The 16,790-nt window shown below is 43.7% G+C and overlaps 1 protein-coding gene across 2 annotated transcripts; it reads right to left on the bottom strand.

Moving 5' to 3' along the window:
- Positions 1-594: 594 nt before the first annotated feature.
- Positions 595-14,320, bottom strand: TMED2 (transmembrane p24 trafficking protein 2). 2 transcript variants are annotated; one of them, XM_016924553.4, is made up of 5 exons: positions 13,924-14,203; positions 11,804-11,996; positions 11,116-11,136; positions 8,295-8,402; positions 595-2,128 (listed from the first exon to the last, which is right to left on the bottom strand). In XM_016924553.4, the coding sequence occupies exons 1-5, from the start codon at positions 14,101-14,103 to the stop codon at positions 2,004-2,006; spliced, it is 627 nt and encodes a 208-aa protein (XP_016780042.1). In that variant the 5' UTR covers positions 14,104-14,203; the 3' UTR covers positions 595-2,003. The 2 variants fall into 2 exon arrangements, with proteins under 2 accessions (XP_016780042.1, XP_009424809.1); XM_009426534.5 differs by lacking the exon at positions 11,116-11,136 and having other exon boundaries at positions 13,924-14,320.
- Positions 14,321-16,790: the final 2,470 nt, after the last annotated feature.

Genomic DNA, 16,790 nt, shown 5'->3' with positions numbered 1-16,790 from the left:
CTACTAGTTTTCTGACCTTAAGATCCTTTCCAAGCCTGTTTTCCTCCTCACTTCCAAAATGGTTTTACCCAAGGTAATGGCAGTTTTGAAGCATGAATAAGACAGACCAAGTAAAGTGCTTAGTACTAGATCGAGACATTACACAGTACTCAAAAAATGGTAGCTACTTTTATTACCAGCAGGCCGTTAGTTTCACAGAGGAAGAACAGTTTCTACAGGTGGTGATCTAGTCTCCGGTTCCACCTTTCACTCTCTTTTCTGTGGCCTTGGGCAAATCATTTAATCTGTCTTTGAAGCTATTTCCCACATTCATAAACTACGTGGGCAAGTGAAAATAATTCAACCCTTTTTTCCCAAATAGAAAAATACTTAAGATTTTAGCACTGATCCATCAGAGAAGCCACACTGGAAAACCTATGCAGAAACTAAAACTTGGTACCATTCACTATCCTCAAGTTTATAGAATTAAAAAGTAACAGACGTAATAGGTATAAATACTCAGAAAACATGAACATGTCTCATGTCAAATAAGAACAGAAAGTTGGTGTGTAAAAAATGTGGATTAGCTGTCAATATATAAAACACAGAATACTGTTTTTAAAAAGAATTGTTTATTTACCGAACCTGGGGCATATTAGATACAACCAATTTTAAATTTACATCTTTTAAATCAGTTTTGAAGTGTTTCACACACAAAAAAAACTTGGCATGCAACAGTTGTCCTAAGGTGAAAGTCACCTCATTAATAAACTGTTGCAAGTGTTCTCACCCAAGGTGGAAGTATGGTTTATCCTGAACATGAAAACCTGTAACAAATTTAAATTAATTATATAAAACTCGTTACTTGTAGTTTTGCCCTTGCAAAGATCCAAAAAAAAAAAAAAGTACAAGTAACTAATATGTATCAGTCACAACATAATCCTGGATCATCCCCATACCAAAACCAGATGCTCTTTTAATTTTAAACCCATCATCAGAGAACAAGAGAAAGTAATTTCATTTTACACAAAACAAGATTCACATGTGCCAAAAAAGAAAGACCCAAAAGAAACAAAAACCAAAACCCTAATGCTGACACTGATGGTCAGTACCCTAAACAGTGGCCCAAAGGCCACTGATCAAAAATAAAATAGTGGCTGTATATCAATGAAATGAAATCCAAGAAGCTTTAACCCTTTGGCATCAGAAATCCGGATTTTTCCAATTATGTAAATGCTTATTTCTTACATGCCAAGAGTGGGAGAAGTGAATGTGCCAATGTGGAAAGAAAAAAAGCCACCACTCACTGGGACACCCAGAGAACTGGCTTTAACAGACAATTAGGGGGTTAGGCAGAAACCCAAAAATGGTTATTAGCTGCTTGTGTCATCAATTTAAGTGGAGATGACTGAGTCCTAAGGTACAATGTAAAAATGTATGTGGGAAAATGTATGCCGAGTCGTAGTTTTAAAGCAAAACAAGAAAACAAAGTATGAAAGTACCCAGCCTGGCAGCATACACCCAAGTCAGAGAGCTCTGCCATTAGGACGGGCAGAAACCGTCAAGATTCATACTGCTGTTTCTCATAAGGACTCAACAAAAATGAATCTTTAGTGACCTGAACCATAGACTGAAGGAATCCAAAGAATGCAGTCATTTTAGTAAAGTACTATCAGGCTTTGTGCTGATTTCCTGAACAAACTGCATTATATTATGAAAACAAAAGGAAAAGAAGAAATAATAAAAACTATACTCCCATATTTCACTTACAGTGTTTGAGTTCCTGGAAGGACCTATATAATGGAGGCAGCATTCAAACAAGAAATTATGCCAATCAACTGTCAGATTTTCACTATAATTTTCCTAAAAAGGCGTTTTTTCCCCCAATATCTATTAATCACAAAGAAACATAAGTTGTGAATGTACAGTTCAGAAAATAAAAATGGAGAAACTAATGACATTATTATGACCAAGGTGTTTGGTAAACAGTGAATTCTGAGTTGGGATCATCAGGAAGAGGCTTTTTAAACAACCCTCCGGACTTCAAAAAATCTCTTCAGGTAGTAGATCTGTCCCAATGTCATGGCAACTAGAACAAGAGCTTCAAAGAAGGACCAAAGGACCACTCTGCTGTTTGTGTTGTCGTTGACTGTTGAGGACAAAACAAACAAACAAAATTTAACAATTCTCCCCCAAAAAGACATAGGCATCATAAATATTCTAGTCTTCCCTCTATGTGAAAGTAATATTGTGTACACCACTCATAGAATAGATGTTCCTCAACTTACGATGGGGTTACATCCCAATAAACCCAGCTTATGTTGAAAATACATAAGTCAAAAATATATTTAATACACCTAACCTAGCAAACATCATAGCTTAGCCTAGCCTACCTAAAACACGATCAGAACACTTACATTAGCCTACAGTTGAGCAAAAGCATCTAACAACACAAAGATTATTTTATAATAAAGTGTTGTATATCTCATACAAGTTAAACTGCATTTTATTATTATTTTCTATTTTATTTATCAAGTTAGTGAACACTGCACTGAAAGTAAAAAACAGAATGGTTGCATGGGTACTTGATGCTCAGTTTCTTCTGAATGCACATCACTTTTGCACCATCATAAAGCTGAAAATTTCTAAGTGAAGTCATTGTAACCTGTGGGTCACCTATACTCTAAATACTTTTGTCTCCAAGCAACTCAACATACTCCAAAGCAAAGACTTTTTTGTTTGCTCTGTTGCCCAGGCTGGAATGCCATGACACAATCATAGTTCACTGCAACCTTGAACTGTACTCAAGCAATCCTGCCACCTCAGCCTCCTGAGTAGCTGGGAGTACAGGTATGCACCAGCCCATTTGACTAATTTTTTTTGTTTTTGTAGAGAAAGGCTCTTGCTATGTTGCCCAAGTTGGTCTTGAACTCCTGGCCTCAACTGATCCTCCTGCCTCAGCCTCCCAAAGTAGAAGCAAAGATTTTTAAAAGAAACCTTAAAATTCACTGGGTACAGCCAAGTCCATTCTGCTTGTATATGGGGAGCAGAGAAGAAAATGTGACTTGGCCAAGGTCATAATTCTAGGGTTAAAACCCAATCCAACCATCTTTCTCCCTCACCATTGAAACGTCCTGTATTAGTATCCAATTTGCTGAATCAGAAAACTGACTTCTAAAAAAATTAAGGAATTATTTCAAAATCAGTTATCCAAAATGCAATTATTTACAACGTCAAAATATGGCAGTCTGAGTGTCTTTTTCCCCAAATATGTTAAAAATATTTGTTGAGCACCTGTGTACTTGTCAATTGTTCTCAATGGAAGAGGTTATTCAGTTATATGGATCCATACTGACAGTTACTACCAGACCATCAAATACAAGACAAACTATGCTCATCTGTCCTGCTCTCAAACTAAGGATTTGATCCTTAAAGTAAAATCCACACCTACTCTATATTTACTATACTCTATTTGTTACATTCAAGTTTCTGATCAAATTCTTTTTACTTATTTTTTTTTGAATCAGAGTCTCACTGTCACCCAGGCTGGAGGGCAGTGGCGCAATCTCAGCTCACTGCAACCTCTGCCTCCTGGGTTCAAGTGATCCTCCTGTCTCAGACTCCTGAGTAGCTGGGATTACAGGTGCACACCACCATGCCCGGCTAATTTTTGTATTTTTAGTAGAGATAGGGCTTCACCATGTTGGCCAGGCTGGTCTTGAACTCTTAACCTCAGGTGATCTGCCTGCCTCGGCCTCCCAAAGTGCTGGGATTATAGGCATGAGCCGCCACGCCTAGCCAAATTATTTTTATTTTTAAACGTATTTTATTATTATTATTTTTTATTTTTTATGTTTTGAGACAGAGTTTCACTCTTGTTGCCCAGGCTGGAGTGCAATGACGCGATCTCAGCTCACTGCAACCTCCACCTCCTGGGTTCAAGTGATTCTCCTGCCTCAGCCTCCCAAGTAGCTAAGCTTACAGACATGTACCACCACACCTGACTAATTTTGTATTTTTAGTAGAGGTGCGGTTTCTCCATGTTAGTCAGGCTGGTCTTGAACTCCCAACCTCAGGTGATCCACCCGCCTCGGCCTCCCAAAGTGCTGGGATTATAGGCATGAGCCATCACGCCTGGCCAATTTATTTTATTTTTTTAAAAAACGGTCTTGTGTTGCCCAGGTTGGTCTCAAGCTCCTGACCTCAAACAATCCTCCTGCCTCAGCCTCTGAAGCAGCTAAGAGTACAGGTACAAGACATTGTGTCTAACTCTCCAGTCAAATTCTATAGCCTCAGCTTTTAATTACTATGTAGGCCGGGCACAGTGGCTCATGCCTATCATCCCAGCACTTTGTGAGGTCGAGGCGGGTGGATCACGAGGTCAGGAGATCGAGACCATCCTGGCTAACACGGTGAAACCCCGTCTCTACTAAAAATAAAAAAAATTACCCAGGCGTGGTGGCGGGCACCTGTAGTCCCAACTACTCGAGAGGCAGAGGCAGGAGAATGGCGTGAACCTGGAAGGCGGAGCTTGCAGTGAGCCAAGTTTGCACCACTGCACTCCTGCCTGGGCAACAGAGCGAGACTCCATCTCAAAAAAAAAAAAAAAAAAAATTCTATGTAGTGTTTTATTTTTCTGCAAATGGCCAACATTAAAAACAATTACACTATAATCCCAGGACTTTGGGAGGCCGAGACAGGAGGACTGCTTTAGCTCAGGAGTCAGAGGCCAACCCTGGGCAATATGGAGAAACCCAGTCTCTACAACACCAAAAAAAAAAAAAAAAATTAGCCAGGTGTAGTGGCACATGCCTGTAGTTCCAGCCACTTGGGAGGTTGAGGCGGGAGGATCACTTGAGCCCAGGAGGTTGAGGCTGCAGTGAGCTGTATTGTCAGCACAGCACTACAGGCTGGGCAACAGAGTAAGACCCTGTGTCTCTAAAAAGAAAATAGGGCTGGGCGTGGTGGCTCACGCCTGTAATCCCAGCACTTTGGGAGGCCAAGGCGGGTGGATCACAAGGTGAAGAGATCGAAACCATCCTGGCCAACGTGGTGAAACCCCGCCTACTAAAAATACAAAAATTAGCTGGGCTTAAAGATTCACTGGGTACAGCCAAGTCCATTCCGCTTGTATACAGGGAGCAGAGAAGAAAAGGTGACTTGCCCAAGGTCATAATTCTACGGTTAACACCCAATCCAACCATCTTTCTCCCTCACCATTGAAACGTCCTATATTACTATCCATTTTGCTGAATCAGAAAACTGACTTCTACAAAAAATTAAGGAATTATTTCAAAATCACAGTTATCCAAAATGCAATTATTTACAATGTCAAAATTTGGTGGTGGTGGGCGCCTGTAGTCCCAGCTACTCAGGAGGCTGAGGCAGGAGAATCACTTGAACCCAGGAGGTGGAGATTGCAGTGGGCTGAGATAGCACCACTGCACTCCAGCCTGGGCGACAGAGCAAGACTCCATCTAATAAAAAAAAAAAAAAAAAAAAAAAAACCAGAGAGTCTGATAAAAAGAAAATAGGCCAGGCACAGTGGCTCAGGCCTGTAATCCCAGCACTTTGAAAGGCAGAGGCAGGTGGATCACTGAAGCCCACGAGTTCAAGACCAGCCTAGGCAACTCCTGGGTTCAAGTGATCTCAGCCTCCCAAGCAGCTGGGATTACATGTGCCTGGCTAATTTTTGTATTTTTAGTAGAGATGGGGTTTCACCATATTGGCCAGGCTGTTCTCTTGGCCAGGCTGGTCTCGAACTACTGACCTCGTTATTCGCCTGCCTCGGCCTCCCAAAGTGCTGGGATTACAGGCATGAGCCACTGCGCTCGGCCTAATTTTTCCATTTTTAGTAGAGACGGGGTTTCACCATGTTGGCCAGGCTGGTCTCAAACTCCTGACCTCAGGTGATCCACCTGCCTCAGCCTCCCAAAGAAAAATGCACCTTTAAGTTTAAATAGAACACACTGAAGCACAGTAACATCAGAATGTAGTGACCTGGGACACTGTCCTCATGCCACTCATATATCAGCCTGATCTAGAAGCAACACATTATTATTACAACACTGTAGTGAAAGGGTCTCATTATGTTCACTGCTGAGGAGTGGGTCCTATAGGAAGACTCACAAAAACAAAACATTATGGGAACCATTTGCTTTGTAAATTTAAACTGAATACCTATAAACTCAATTCTAGAAATTGCTAACACTTTTAAATATGAACACATAGCTCACTATTTGTGAAACAAATATAGGAGTATCTCCACTCAAATCATGGGTGAGAGAACAAGGTTGGACACCCTAAAGACTGGAAGACATGTGCTTCCTCTGGCCACTATGTTCCCAAGAACTTCTATAACTTGAAAGCCATCTGGTCTGAACCAGTTAAAATTGCAAAGTAGAGGAACTTGCCCTCTGAGTTAGTTCAGTGCCCTTCCAACTCCAGAATGGGCTGTTTCCCCATCTGGGAACAAGGTAACCAACATATGGGTCCCAACAAGATAAGAGAGAAAAAGTGAAGATCCCAGCTGGTGAGATTAAGAGTGGAGGCAAGGAGACAAAATTGTGAGGCAAGAGGCTGGAGTACTTGTAGACAAGCCTTGGTCCATAATATGCCCCACTCCACTCCTAAAACAAGTGGGGATGAGGGGAGTTCTCCAGGCTGTTACATTTACACACCTTCCTGCCAACACAAGCTGATGTCTGTGCTCTAGATGCTGAAGATTTGTTTCCATAAGTAGCAAGAATAGATTTAAGGGTAGGAAAAACAGAAAGCACATCTGGAAGAAATTCAAGCTGTGCTTATCTCTTTGAGTCACTCTTCACTTCCTACTCCAGTCTCAGAACAAAGATTCCTGACATAAAATCACTGCCCTTAAGACAAGCGCTTGCTCCCAAGCAATCCCCCGCCTCAGCCTCCTGAGTAGCTGGGACTACAGAGATGCGTCACTATACCTTGCTCTTTTTCCTTTTTTTTTTTTTTGAGACGGAGTCTCGCTCTGTCGCCAGGCCGGAGTGCAATGGCATGATATCAGCTCACTGCAACCTCCGCCTCCCGGGTTCAAGCGATTCTCCTGCCTCAGCCTCCTGAGTAGCTGGGACTACAGGCGCGTGCCACCATGCCCGGCTAATTTTTGTAGTTTTAGTAGAGATGGGATTTCACCATGTTGGCCAGGATGGTCTCAATCTCTTGACCTTGTGATCCGCCCACCTCAGCCTCCCAAAGTGCTAGGATTACAGGCGTGAGCCACTGCCCCCAGCCACCTTGCTCTTTTCATCTCCCCAAGAACTACCTGGAGGATGAAAACACTGAACAATGGTGTGGCCCTGAACCTAATCAATGGAATTGGTCTGTCTGTCAATATAGTACCTCTTAATTTTAAATGCAAAAGCCTAATTTTTAATGCTCTATCCAGTTCTAAACAGACTTTTGCAGCCTAACACAAGATTTCAATCATCACTGTTTCCACAGAAAAATACATTCCAAATTCCCAACTTACAAACTTGAGGACCCAAACTGATCTTCACCTGGTGACTTCCCTGTACTCATGTTTTGGTGTTTTCTAGTCTAACTATATTAAGCTTTCCATTTTAGTAAAAAGGTTAAATCTCAGCATCTAATATTAATCCCACTGGTACATAAGTTTCAGGTATGTGATTAAAAACCAATGCAATATGAATTTTACAACATTTTTCCCTTCTGATTTAAGAAAACAATTAGCTTATTCCTTAGCTCACCATACATTTTTTAAAACCCAAACTTTTTTTTTTTTTTTCCCTGAGACAGAGTCTAGCTCCATTGCCCAGGCTGGAGTGCAGTGGCCCAATCTCAGCTCACTGCAACCTCTGCCTCCCGGGTTCAAGTGATTCTCATGCCTCAGCCTCCCGAGTAGCTGGGACTATAGGTGCACGCCACCACACCCAGCTAATTTTTTTATTTTTTGTAGAGACGAGGTTTCACCATGTTGGCCAGGCTGGTCTCGAACTCCCAACCTCAGGTGATCCACCTGCCCCAGCCTCCCAAAGTGCTGGGATTACAGGCGTGAGCCACCATGCCCGGCCAGAAAACCAAACCCTTAAAAACTTGTACTAAATCTTAATAGCATTTTCTAGTTTAGAATGAATGTCTCAATAATAAACTACAAAGCTCCACACACGTGTATGCTCAAAAAATATCTCGCGTAGGTACACTTTTAAAGCCAATGCTTTCACATAAAATTTGCAAAGTTTCCAAATGAGGAAAATACGAGCAAGCTGTTGAGTAAAACAACCTTCACCATCAGACACTGCTGCAAAGTGACGGCATTCACTTACTGGCTCTGTGTATTCTCTCCCGGACTTCCATGTATTCCTGTTCGTGCTTTACAGCTGTCATCGCCACTGCTAGCTCATTGATCATTTCTTCTAGCTTGTTCTGGTGAGCTACAGAAGGATTTGAAAACAAAACACATTTGTCAATGTCTTTTTTTTTTTTTTTTTGAGACAGAGTCTCGCTCTGTTGCCCAGGCTGGAGTGCAGTGGCACTCAATCTCAGCTCACTGCAACCTCTGCCTCCCAGGTTGAAGTGATTCTCCTGCCTCAGCCTCCAGAGTAGCTGGGATTACAGGCACACGCTGCCACACCCAGCTAATTTTTGTATTTTTAGTAGAGACGGGGTTTCACCATGTTGGTCAGGCTGGTCTCGAACTCCTGACCTCAGGTGATCCACCTGCTTCAGCCTCCCAAAATGCTGGAATTACAGGCGTGAGCCACTGCGCCCAGCCATCTTTTTTTTTTTTTTTTTCAAGACAGGATCTCACTCTATCACCCAGGCTCAAGTACAGTGGTGCAATTATAGCTCACTGTAACCTAAAATTCCTGGGCTCAAGCAATCCCCTGCCTCAGCCTCCTGAGGGGTGCGTCACTATGCCTGACTACCATTTTATTTTTATTTTTTAGAGACGGGGTCTCGCTATGTTGCCAGGCTGAGGCAATCTCTTTTTGAAAAACACTTATAAAATAAATATAAAATATAAAATAATATAAAATAACTTTTCAAAATCCTCAGAGAAGGCCTGCAAAAGAAGCTACTTTTGAAATGGTTCAAACATCAATTTGGACCACTGATATGAATCATGTCAATTTAATTCTCAAAGCATTTTTAAAAGTCCCTTCCCAGTAGAGAAACCTCTTTCAGGGCAGGAAACATACTATATAATGCTTACTAAGGAAAGGAAAACAACCCCAGGAAATTTCTTCTAATGAAATGTTGTTATGTGAAGTTCACTATACTGACTATTAACTACAGCAAAAGTAGTAAAACACTGAGGAGAGGGGACTAAGAGCACAAAATAAATACCTGTATTTTTAAAATGTAATCCTACAAATAAAGTCTAAGAGTCATGTAACTCTAATATTAATTAAGAAGCAGGAGCAGCACCAAAACAGACTCTTAATCTCTATGAAGCTGAGCAGAGAAAAATGTTAAAACGCTCTTAGGAAAATCCACACCAACTCAAACATTCTTCTTTGACAAGGTAATAGTTTCACTATAGTGGGGAACAGCAGGCAATGTAAGTAGAGAGACAAGCCCTTAGCGGCACAAGTTTTCAACCAGGCATCCCTCTTGAACCAAAAATACACACAAGGCACTGTTCTGAAGAGTAAGCATGTGCTTCTAGGTAGTGCCACGTTATGAGAATGAACAGACAGGCAGGAGAGAAACAGCACCAGGAAACATTCCTGGGAAAGGGGGATCTCTTCATCCCTGCCCAAGACTGGGTCTCTTCTGGGATTCCAGATTCTCGCAGACAACCCCAAGTTTCTTAGGAGAAACCAAGGGCCTCTACCATTGAAGGCAGTTGAATTGGAATGTCAAACCGTCCCTCACTCGAAATTTCCCTTTGGAAGCCCCATGCACCACATGGAACTGATAGAGCAGGGTTTCTCAGCAGTGGCATTGTCTCCATTTTGGACCAAATGCTTTTCTATGCTGTGGGGCGCTATATGATGCACTATAGGGTATTTAGCAGCCTCCATGGCCTCCAGTCCTAGGTGCCTGTAGCACCTACCCCCAGTCTTCCGAATAAAAAATGCCTCCAGATATTGCCAAATATCCCCTGGGCATCCTCACTTGAGAACCACTGCTTTAGAGGAAGGCTTGATTTGACAGCTGCCATTCACTGACATTAACAAGCAAAAGCAAGAATTTTGGATATATGTTAAAAAATTATCTAAGAAGTTCAATATTCACATTCATCAACCAACATTTTCAAACTATTTAAGTAGGATCAATCTCCAGAAAATAAACCAAAAAAGCCTTTCAGAACTCCTCATTCTCCCTGAAAATTAGTCAAGTCCTACCCTATAAGTGGCCCTGAAAAATGAGTGCAAGAATTACTAAATAGTAGGACTCTCTAAATTCTATAGATTTCAAAATCTAGCCAAACAACTCAGCTTCTTTATGATGTTAACACTCTACTGATACTGAATATCTGGGACAAATATCACCACGCTAATAGTATACTATGAAATGTGTGAAACAACGACTAGCTTCAAAAACTCTGGCATGCACTGTGGGGGAAAAAAAAACAAAAAAAAAACACCACCAAATGTGCTGGCTCCCGGTAAGCAATTTATCCAGAACCACCAAGAACCAATCAGGGTTTATTACTGGTAACCTGAGCAATGAACACTCTGACTGCAACATATGGCTAAAAGAACTCTTGTCTTCGTATCAACATATGGCTCCTAGAACTGCATTTCATATCCAACCAAGCTTCAGGTTAGGAAGTCTACAAAATGACTTTCTACAAAGTCAAAGGCACCATTTGCTATGAGCTATGTTTAATTGGGACTTTTGTTCCCTTATCATTGAATTTCCACTCTTCAGCATTCATCTTAAAGAACAATGTTACTACTAAAATGTCAACTGTGTTTTCAGTGCTATTAGTTTAAAATAACCTAACCTATACCTCCTGTCAACTAAATAAAAAACCACCAAAAAAATAATCAATCCAATTAGTTGTAGGGGTTTTTTAAGAGAAAAAAAACACTCTCATGCCAACAAACTGAGGTTAGAAAAAAGAAAGCAGAAATTAGACATTAGCAAACAAAAAGATGCAAAAAGGATGCTGTCAAAAAGCAATCCACATACCATCCCAGGTATCTCCACCACCTAAAGAAAAGTTAAGATATCTTAACACAAAAAGAACCAACAAAAAGTTTAGCTAAACTAGTCATGTATACAAATGAGCAAATAAAGTATATGCCAGGATTAGCAAATAAACAGAAAAAATAACCGAAGACACATGGAACCTACATGCTCACAAGAGCACAAAATGACTAAGAAAATCTGTTAGAAGGGACAAATGTAAAGAACAAAAAAATCCCAGCACTTCAGCAGGCCGAGGCAGGTGGATCACCTGAAGTCAGGAGTTTGAGACCACCCTGGCCAACATGGTGAAACCCCATCTCTACCAAAAATACAAAAATTAGCTGGGCATGGTGGCATACGCCTGACGCTACTTGGGAGAATCGCTTGAACCCAGGAGGCGGAGATTGCAGTGAGCCAAGATCACGCTACTGCACTCCAGCCTGGGCGAAAGAGCGAGACTCCATCTTAAAATAAATAAATAAAAGAAAAAAGAAGAACAAAAAAACAAACACTAGCCTCAAGAAACTTTTTTATTAATTAGGAGACTTGCAAAAAATAAAAAGCATATTTCACAAAAAGGTTTTGGTTAAGAAATTAAAAAAAAATAAGTACCCCACTCAGGTAAAAATGTATAGAACTAAAATTAGCTCTTGGAATGTGATGTAAATCTTCTGAATGTTCATCTCACCTTCTGTTTCCATATCTTGTCCTTTCGGAGCCTCCCCAATATCAATGGTGAACATCACTATTTTTGGAGTCATGGTGGACATCCGGTTACTAAAACAAAATTTGTATGTTCCATCCATGTGAGCAGCAAATGTGTATTTCCCACTGGATTCTCTGTCTCCTTTGTAAATTCCTTTGTTATCTGGTCCTGTAATCTGGAGGCAAGAGAGAAATGCATAAAATGTCACAAAAGATTAAGTCATAGACTTTATAAGTAATGTCTAATGGCAGTAAGAAATTCACCAAGAATATGGCTGGGCATGGTGGCTCACGCCTGTAATCACAGCACTTTGGGAGACCAAGGCAGGCAGATCACTTGAGGTCAGGAGTTCAAGACCAGCCTGGGCAACATGGTAAAACTCCGTCTCTACTAAAAATACGAAATTAGCCGGGCATGGTGGCGCACGCCTGTATTCCCAGCTACTCAGGAGGCTGAGGCAGGAAAATCGCTTGAACCCGGGAGGCAGAGGTTGCAGTGAGTCAAGATCGTGCCACTGCACTCCAGCCTGGGTGACAGAGCGAGACTTCGTCCAAAAAAGGAAAAAAAAGAAATTCACCAAGAATATGTAACTTTCACTTAGCTTCACTTCGGTAAGTGATAATAACCATTTTGGGCTGCAATTCTCCCACTTTATAAAATAAGGGTTGACTTCATGGCTCTCTAAAACACCTTTAGGTCCTGACATTTATGTCTTATTTATCCTTATTAAACCCCTCAGAAGCAGAAAGCTCACCTTAAATGTGGTCTCTAACTGGCCTAATATCACCAAAAAACATGCAACTGTGACTGATAGCAAAACTCAAGAAAAAAGAAATCTCTTTAAAATAAAGAATTTCTGCATCCCTGGTTGACATCTTAATTGCAACCTCATGAGATACTCCAAGCCAGAAACACCCAGCTAAGCCTCTCCATAATTCATGGCCACAGAAACCATGAGGTAATAAACGTTTGTGGTTTTTTAAAATACAAACAAAATGAATTTTTATCACATTTCAAGGTTTTCCAGATTACTGCCAAACAGTGAAGGAATTCTGCTTTATCTGAGATGCCTGAAGGCTTAGGGGAAAGGACTAGCCTGGAAATGAGAAGACCCAAACTCTCATCCCAGTCTGCTACAAATCAGCTGTTAGGCTGTGATCAAGTCAGTCGCTCTTTCAAAGTGCATGTCACTTGCATAACTTCGAGACTGTAATAGTTGATCGCTAAATTCTTAGCTAAGTGTAAGAGTCTCTCCCTTCCGTTATCCCCTTATTTTTGGATTTCACTTGTATTGTGTAACTTGTGCCCAGCCCTACTGAGTACACTGTCAAATGGAAACTCCTTAGACCCAATTAATCATGCTAGCAGGTGAATTAAAATAAAAACTAGCAACACATCATTCTTTTGGTTTACAAAACACGGGTGGAGATTTAGGGACTGCTAGTTTCTTAAATTCCTGTCTTCTCCTGATACTTCACTGCACTGCTTACTCCTAAAACACATGACCCAACTCCCCATCTCTCCTTGGCAGAGGAGACTAAACGAGGTAGCTGGAGCCGTGAGAGTAGAACCTTAAGGTTGCTTCTATGAAAAATAAACACAACGCGAAAGTATGCCTAGCACTCAATAGGTTTTTAATCCTCAATCGATTTTAATCAATTTTTTGGAAAAGTTTCCGTGCCACGTTCCAGCATTAATCCGTAACACGAAGGAAGGCAGGTGCTAACTGGATCGAGACCCGCCACCAGCTAACTGTGACTGAGAAGCGCCTCTGGGGCCCGGACTGACACGCGGCGCCTGATTCACAAAGCTCAGCGAGAGGTTCCAACAGGAACCCGTCGTTCAAGGAGACAACCCAAAGCAACCAAGCATGCCGAAGGAGCCCCCAAGGGATCCCGGAATCCAGGCAAGTCGCGGGAAAAGGGGCCGTCAGGAGGTCGCCGTGGCCGGGGCGGGGCGGGGGCTGGCGGCCTGGGCTTCTCCAGGACTCGGACAGCGACTTCCAAGCCCACTCCCCACACAGGCCCCGCGCCGGCCCCAGGTGCCACCAATCCCCGAGCGGCCACGCGACCAAGCCTCAGCCGCGGGCAGCTAGCCCGCACCTCCACGTCGATGTCCAGGAAGCCGCCCTCCGCCACCTCGAAGATGAGGCCCATCTTGGTGCCCGAGGTGACCCGCTCAAAGAAGCACTCTTCAGCATGCGCGTCGATGCTAACGAAATAGCCCGAGACCGTAGCCAGGAGAGCGGCCAGGAGCACCAGCAGTTCAGCAAGCGTCACCATGGTGGGGCTGAGGCCGAAGCCAGGACCCGGACTGCGGCCTCCACAGCCGCCGCCGCCGCCGCCGCCGCCGCCCCGCTGCCTTCTCGGCCGCCGCCGCCTAGGCTCCGCCCCTTCCGCCTGCGCCACCAGTGGGGGCTGATGCGGGCGCAGTGGATTGGCGGGCTCCCGCAGCTGCCACGTAAAGGGAGGCACGGCAGCCGCCGAGGGACAAGCGACTCTGCGCGGCCCGAGCCTGGACGGCGGCTCCGAAGGACCAAAAATTTTTCCCTAGTCCTTTCTCGTCCAAGCTAAAGTTCCTGTGGACTTCCCAGGAAATCAACAGTGTCCGGAAGCCTCTGTAATGCCCTCTTAGGATTGTCCAAGAAGATGGCGAAACATTTGCAGGCAGCGATAGGAGTTGAGGGAATGTGCGGGCTGAAACTTAAGGTTTTTTTCTTTTGTTTTGTTTCGTTTTTGAGACGGAGTCTTGCTCTGTCGCCCAGGCTGGAGTCCAGTGGCGCGATCTCGGCTCACTGCAACCTCCGTCTCCCGGGTTCCGGAGATTCTCGTGCCTCAGCCTCGCGAGTAGCTGGGATTACAGGCGTGAGCCACCACGCTTGGTTAATTTTTGTGTTTTTTGTTTGTTTGTTTTTTGAGACGGAGTCTCTTTCTGTCGCCCAGGAGTGCAGTGGCGCGATCTCGGCTCACTGCAACCTCCGCCTCCTGGGCTCAAGCGATTCTCCTGCCTCAGCCTCCTGAGTAGCTGGGATTACAGGCGCCCGCCACCACGCCCGGCTAATTTTTTGTATTTTTAGTAGAGACAGGGTTTCACTATGTTGGTCAGGCTGGTCTTGAATTCTTGACCGCGTGATCCGCCCGCCTCGGCGTCCCAAAGTGCTGGAATTACAGATGTGAGCCACCGCGCCCGGCCAATTTTTTTTTTTATTTTTTAGTAGAGACGGGGTTTCGCCATGTTGGCCAGTCTGGTCTGGAACTCCTGACCTCAAGTGATTCGGCCTCCCAAAGTGCTGAGATTACAGAAGTAAGCTACCGCGCCAGGCCTGAAGCCATGGGTTTTGAGGGGTGTTTATTTGTTTGTTTGCTTAGAGACGGGGTCTTGATCTGTCGCCCAGCCTGGAGTGCGGTGGCTTGATCATAGCTCACTGCAGCCTCCAACTCCTGGGCAAGTGATCCTCCTGCCTCAGCCAACCCAATAGCTGGGATTACAGGCACGAACCCCACTGGTTTTTAGGTTTCATGTTGTCTCTCCCACCCCCTCTCCTTCCAGGGGACTGGGGAACGGTGGAGGCTCATATAGACCTGAAAGGGGCACGAGGGATCCTCCCAGGTTGCTGGAATCTCTAGTATCTTTACCTAGGTGGTAGATACGTGGATGTCTACATTTTAAAAAAAAATCAATTAGACTATTACATTTTTATTTTATTTTGAGACAGCTTTTCACTCTTGTCACCCAGGCTGGAGCGCAATAGCGCAATCTCAGCTCACTGCAACCTCCACCTCCGGGTTTCAAGCTATTCTTCTCCCTTAGCCTCCCAAGTAGCTGGGATTACGGGCGCCTGCCACCACACCCAGGTAATTTTTGTATTTTTAGTAGAGACGGGTTTTCACCGTGTTGGTCAGGCTGGTCTCGAACTCCTGACCTTCAGATGATCCACCCGCCTCTGCCTTCCAGAGTACTGGGATTAACAGGCGTGAGCCTCCACACCCAGCAACTATTGCATTTTATTTTACTGTATGTATGTAATACCTTAACCACACACAAAAAATTACCTTGTTCAAATTTTCCAAAGTTAGAATTCTACCAGTTCCCCAAAGTCTTGCTGTTTCTCCATGCCCCTTAGCCCTTACCAGCTGCTAGAGCTGTCTTTTCATCCTTTGCACCCTGGCACACTCCTACTCATCCCTCAGAACCCAAATGTCACCTCTTATCTCTAAAATGTTCCTTGACATCCTTCTGCCAAATACTAGCCCCTTCCTCTCTGTTTACAATGCAGATTCGGTCCTAGTGAATTACTGTTATTTTCTACTCTGCCTCACTCGTGAAGGCACAAGACTTGATTTACATACACTGTCCTTTTCAGGCCCTGCCACAGGGCCACAGAAGGACCTCACACATTTCATGTCAATTGAGGTCACTGGACTGACCTGGGAATGAGGAGCCTGGGTTGTTACTCCACTTTTGCACATAGCTGTGTGACCTTGATTATTTTCCACCACGTCCTGGCCTCGGTTTCCTTATCTGTTAAAAGGGAATGACACCACAGGCCTTGCAAAATTGAAGGGATTATTTCTTTGAAGACCAACAGGCGATAGGGGGCAGTAGTGTCCCAGGATCCAGTTTCCCGCTTCAGGGTTCAAGAAACAAGAGCAGCTGCAGTGATGAAGTTTTCCCGACTATGACAGTGTACAGTTGACCTTGAACAACGTGGGGATTTGGGGCACCGACCCCTGCACAGTCCAAAATCCTGGGGTCTTTTTTTTTTTCTTTGACATGGAGTCTCCCTCTGTCGCCAAGGCTGGAGTGCAGTGGCGCAATCTCAGCTCATTGCAACCTCTGCCTCCCGGGTTCAAGCAATTCTCCTGCCTCAGCCGCCCAAGTAGCTGAGATTACGGGCGCCCGCCACCATGCCCGGCTAATTTTTGTATTTTTAGTAGAGATGGGGTTTCACCAGGTTGGCCAAGCTGGT

Source organism: Pan troglodytes, chromosome 10, assembly GCF_028858775.2.
Source record: "Pan troglodytes isolate AG18354 chromosome 10, NHGRI_mPanTro3-v2.0_pri, whole genome shotgun sequence".
Taxonomy (NCBI): domain Eukaryota; kingdom Metazoa; phylum Chordata; class Mammalia; order Primates; family Hominidae; genus Pan; species Pan troglodytes.
Note: the sequence above shows the minus strand (reverse complement) of the source record. Positions and strands in the feature narration are given on the sequence as shown.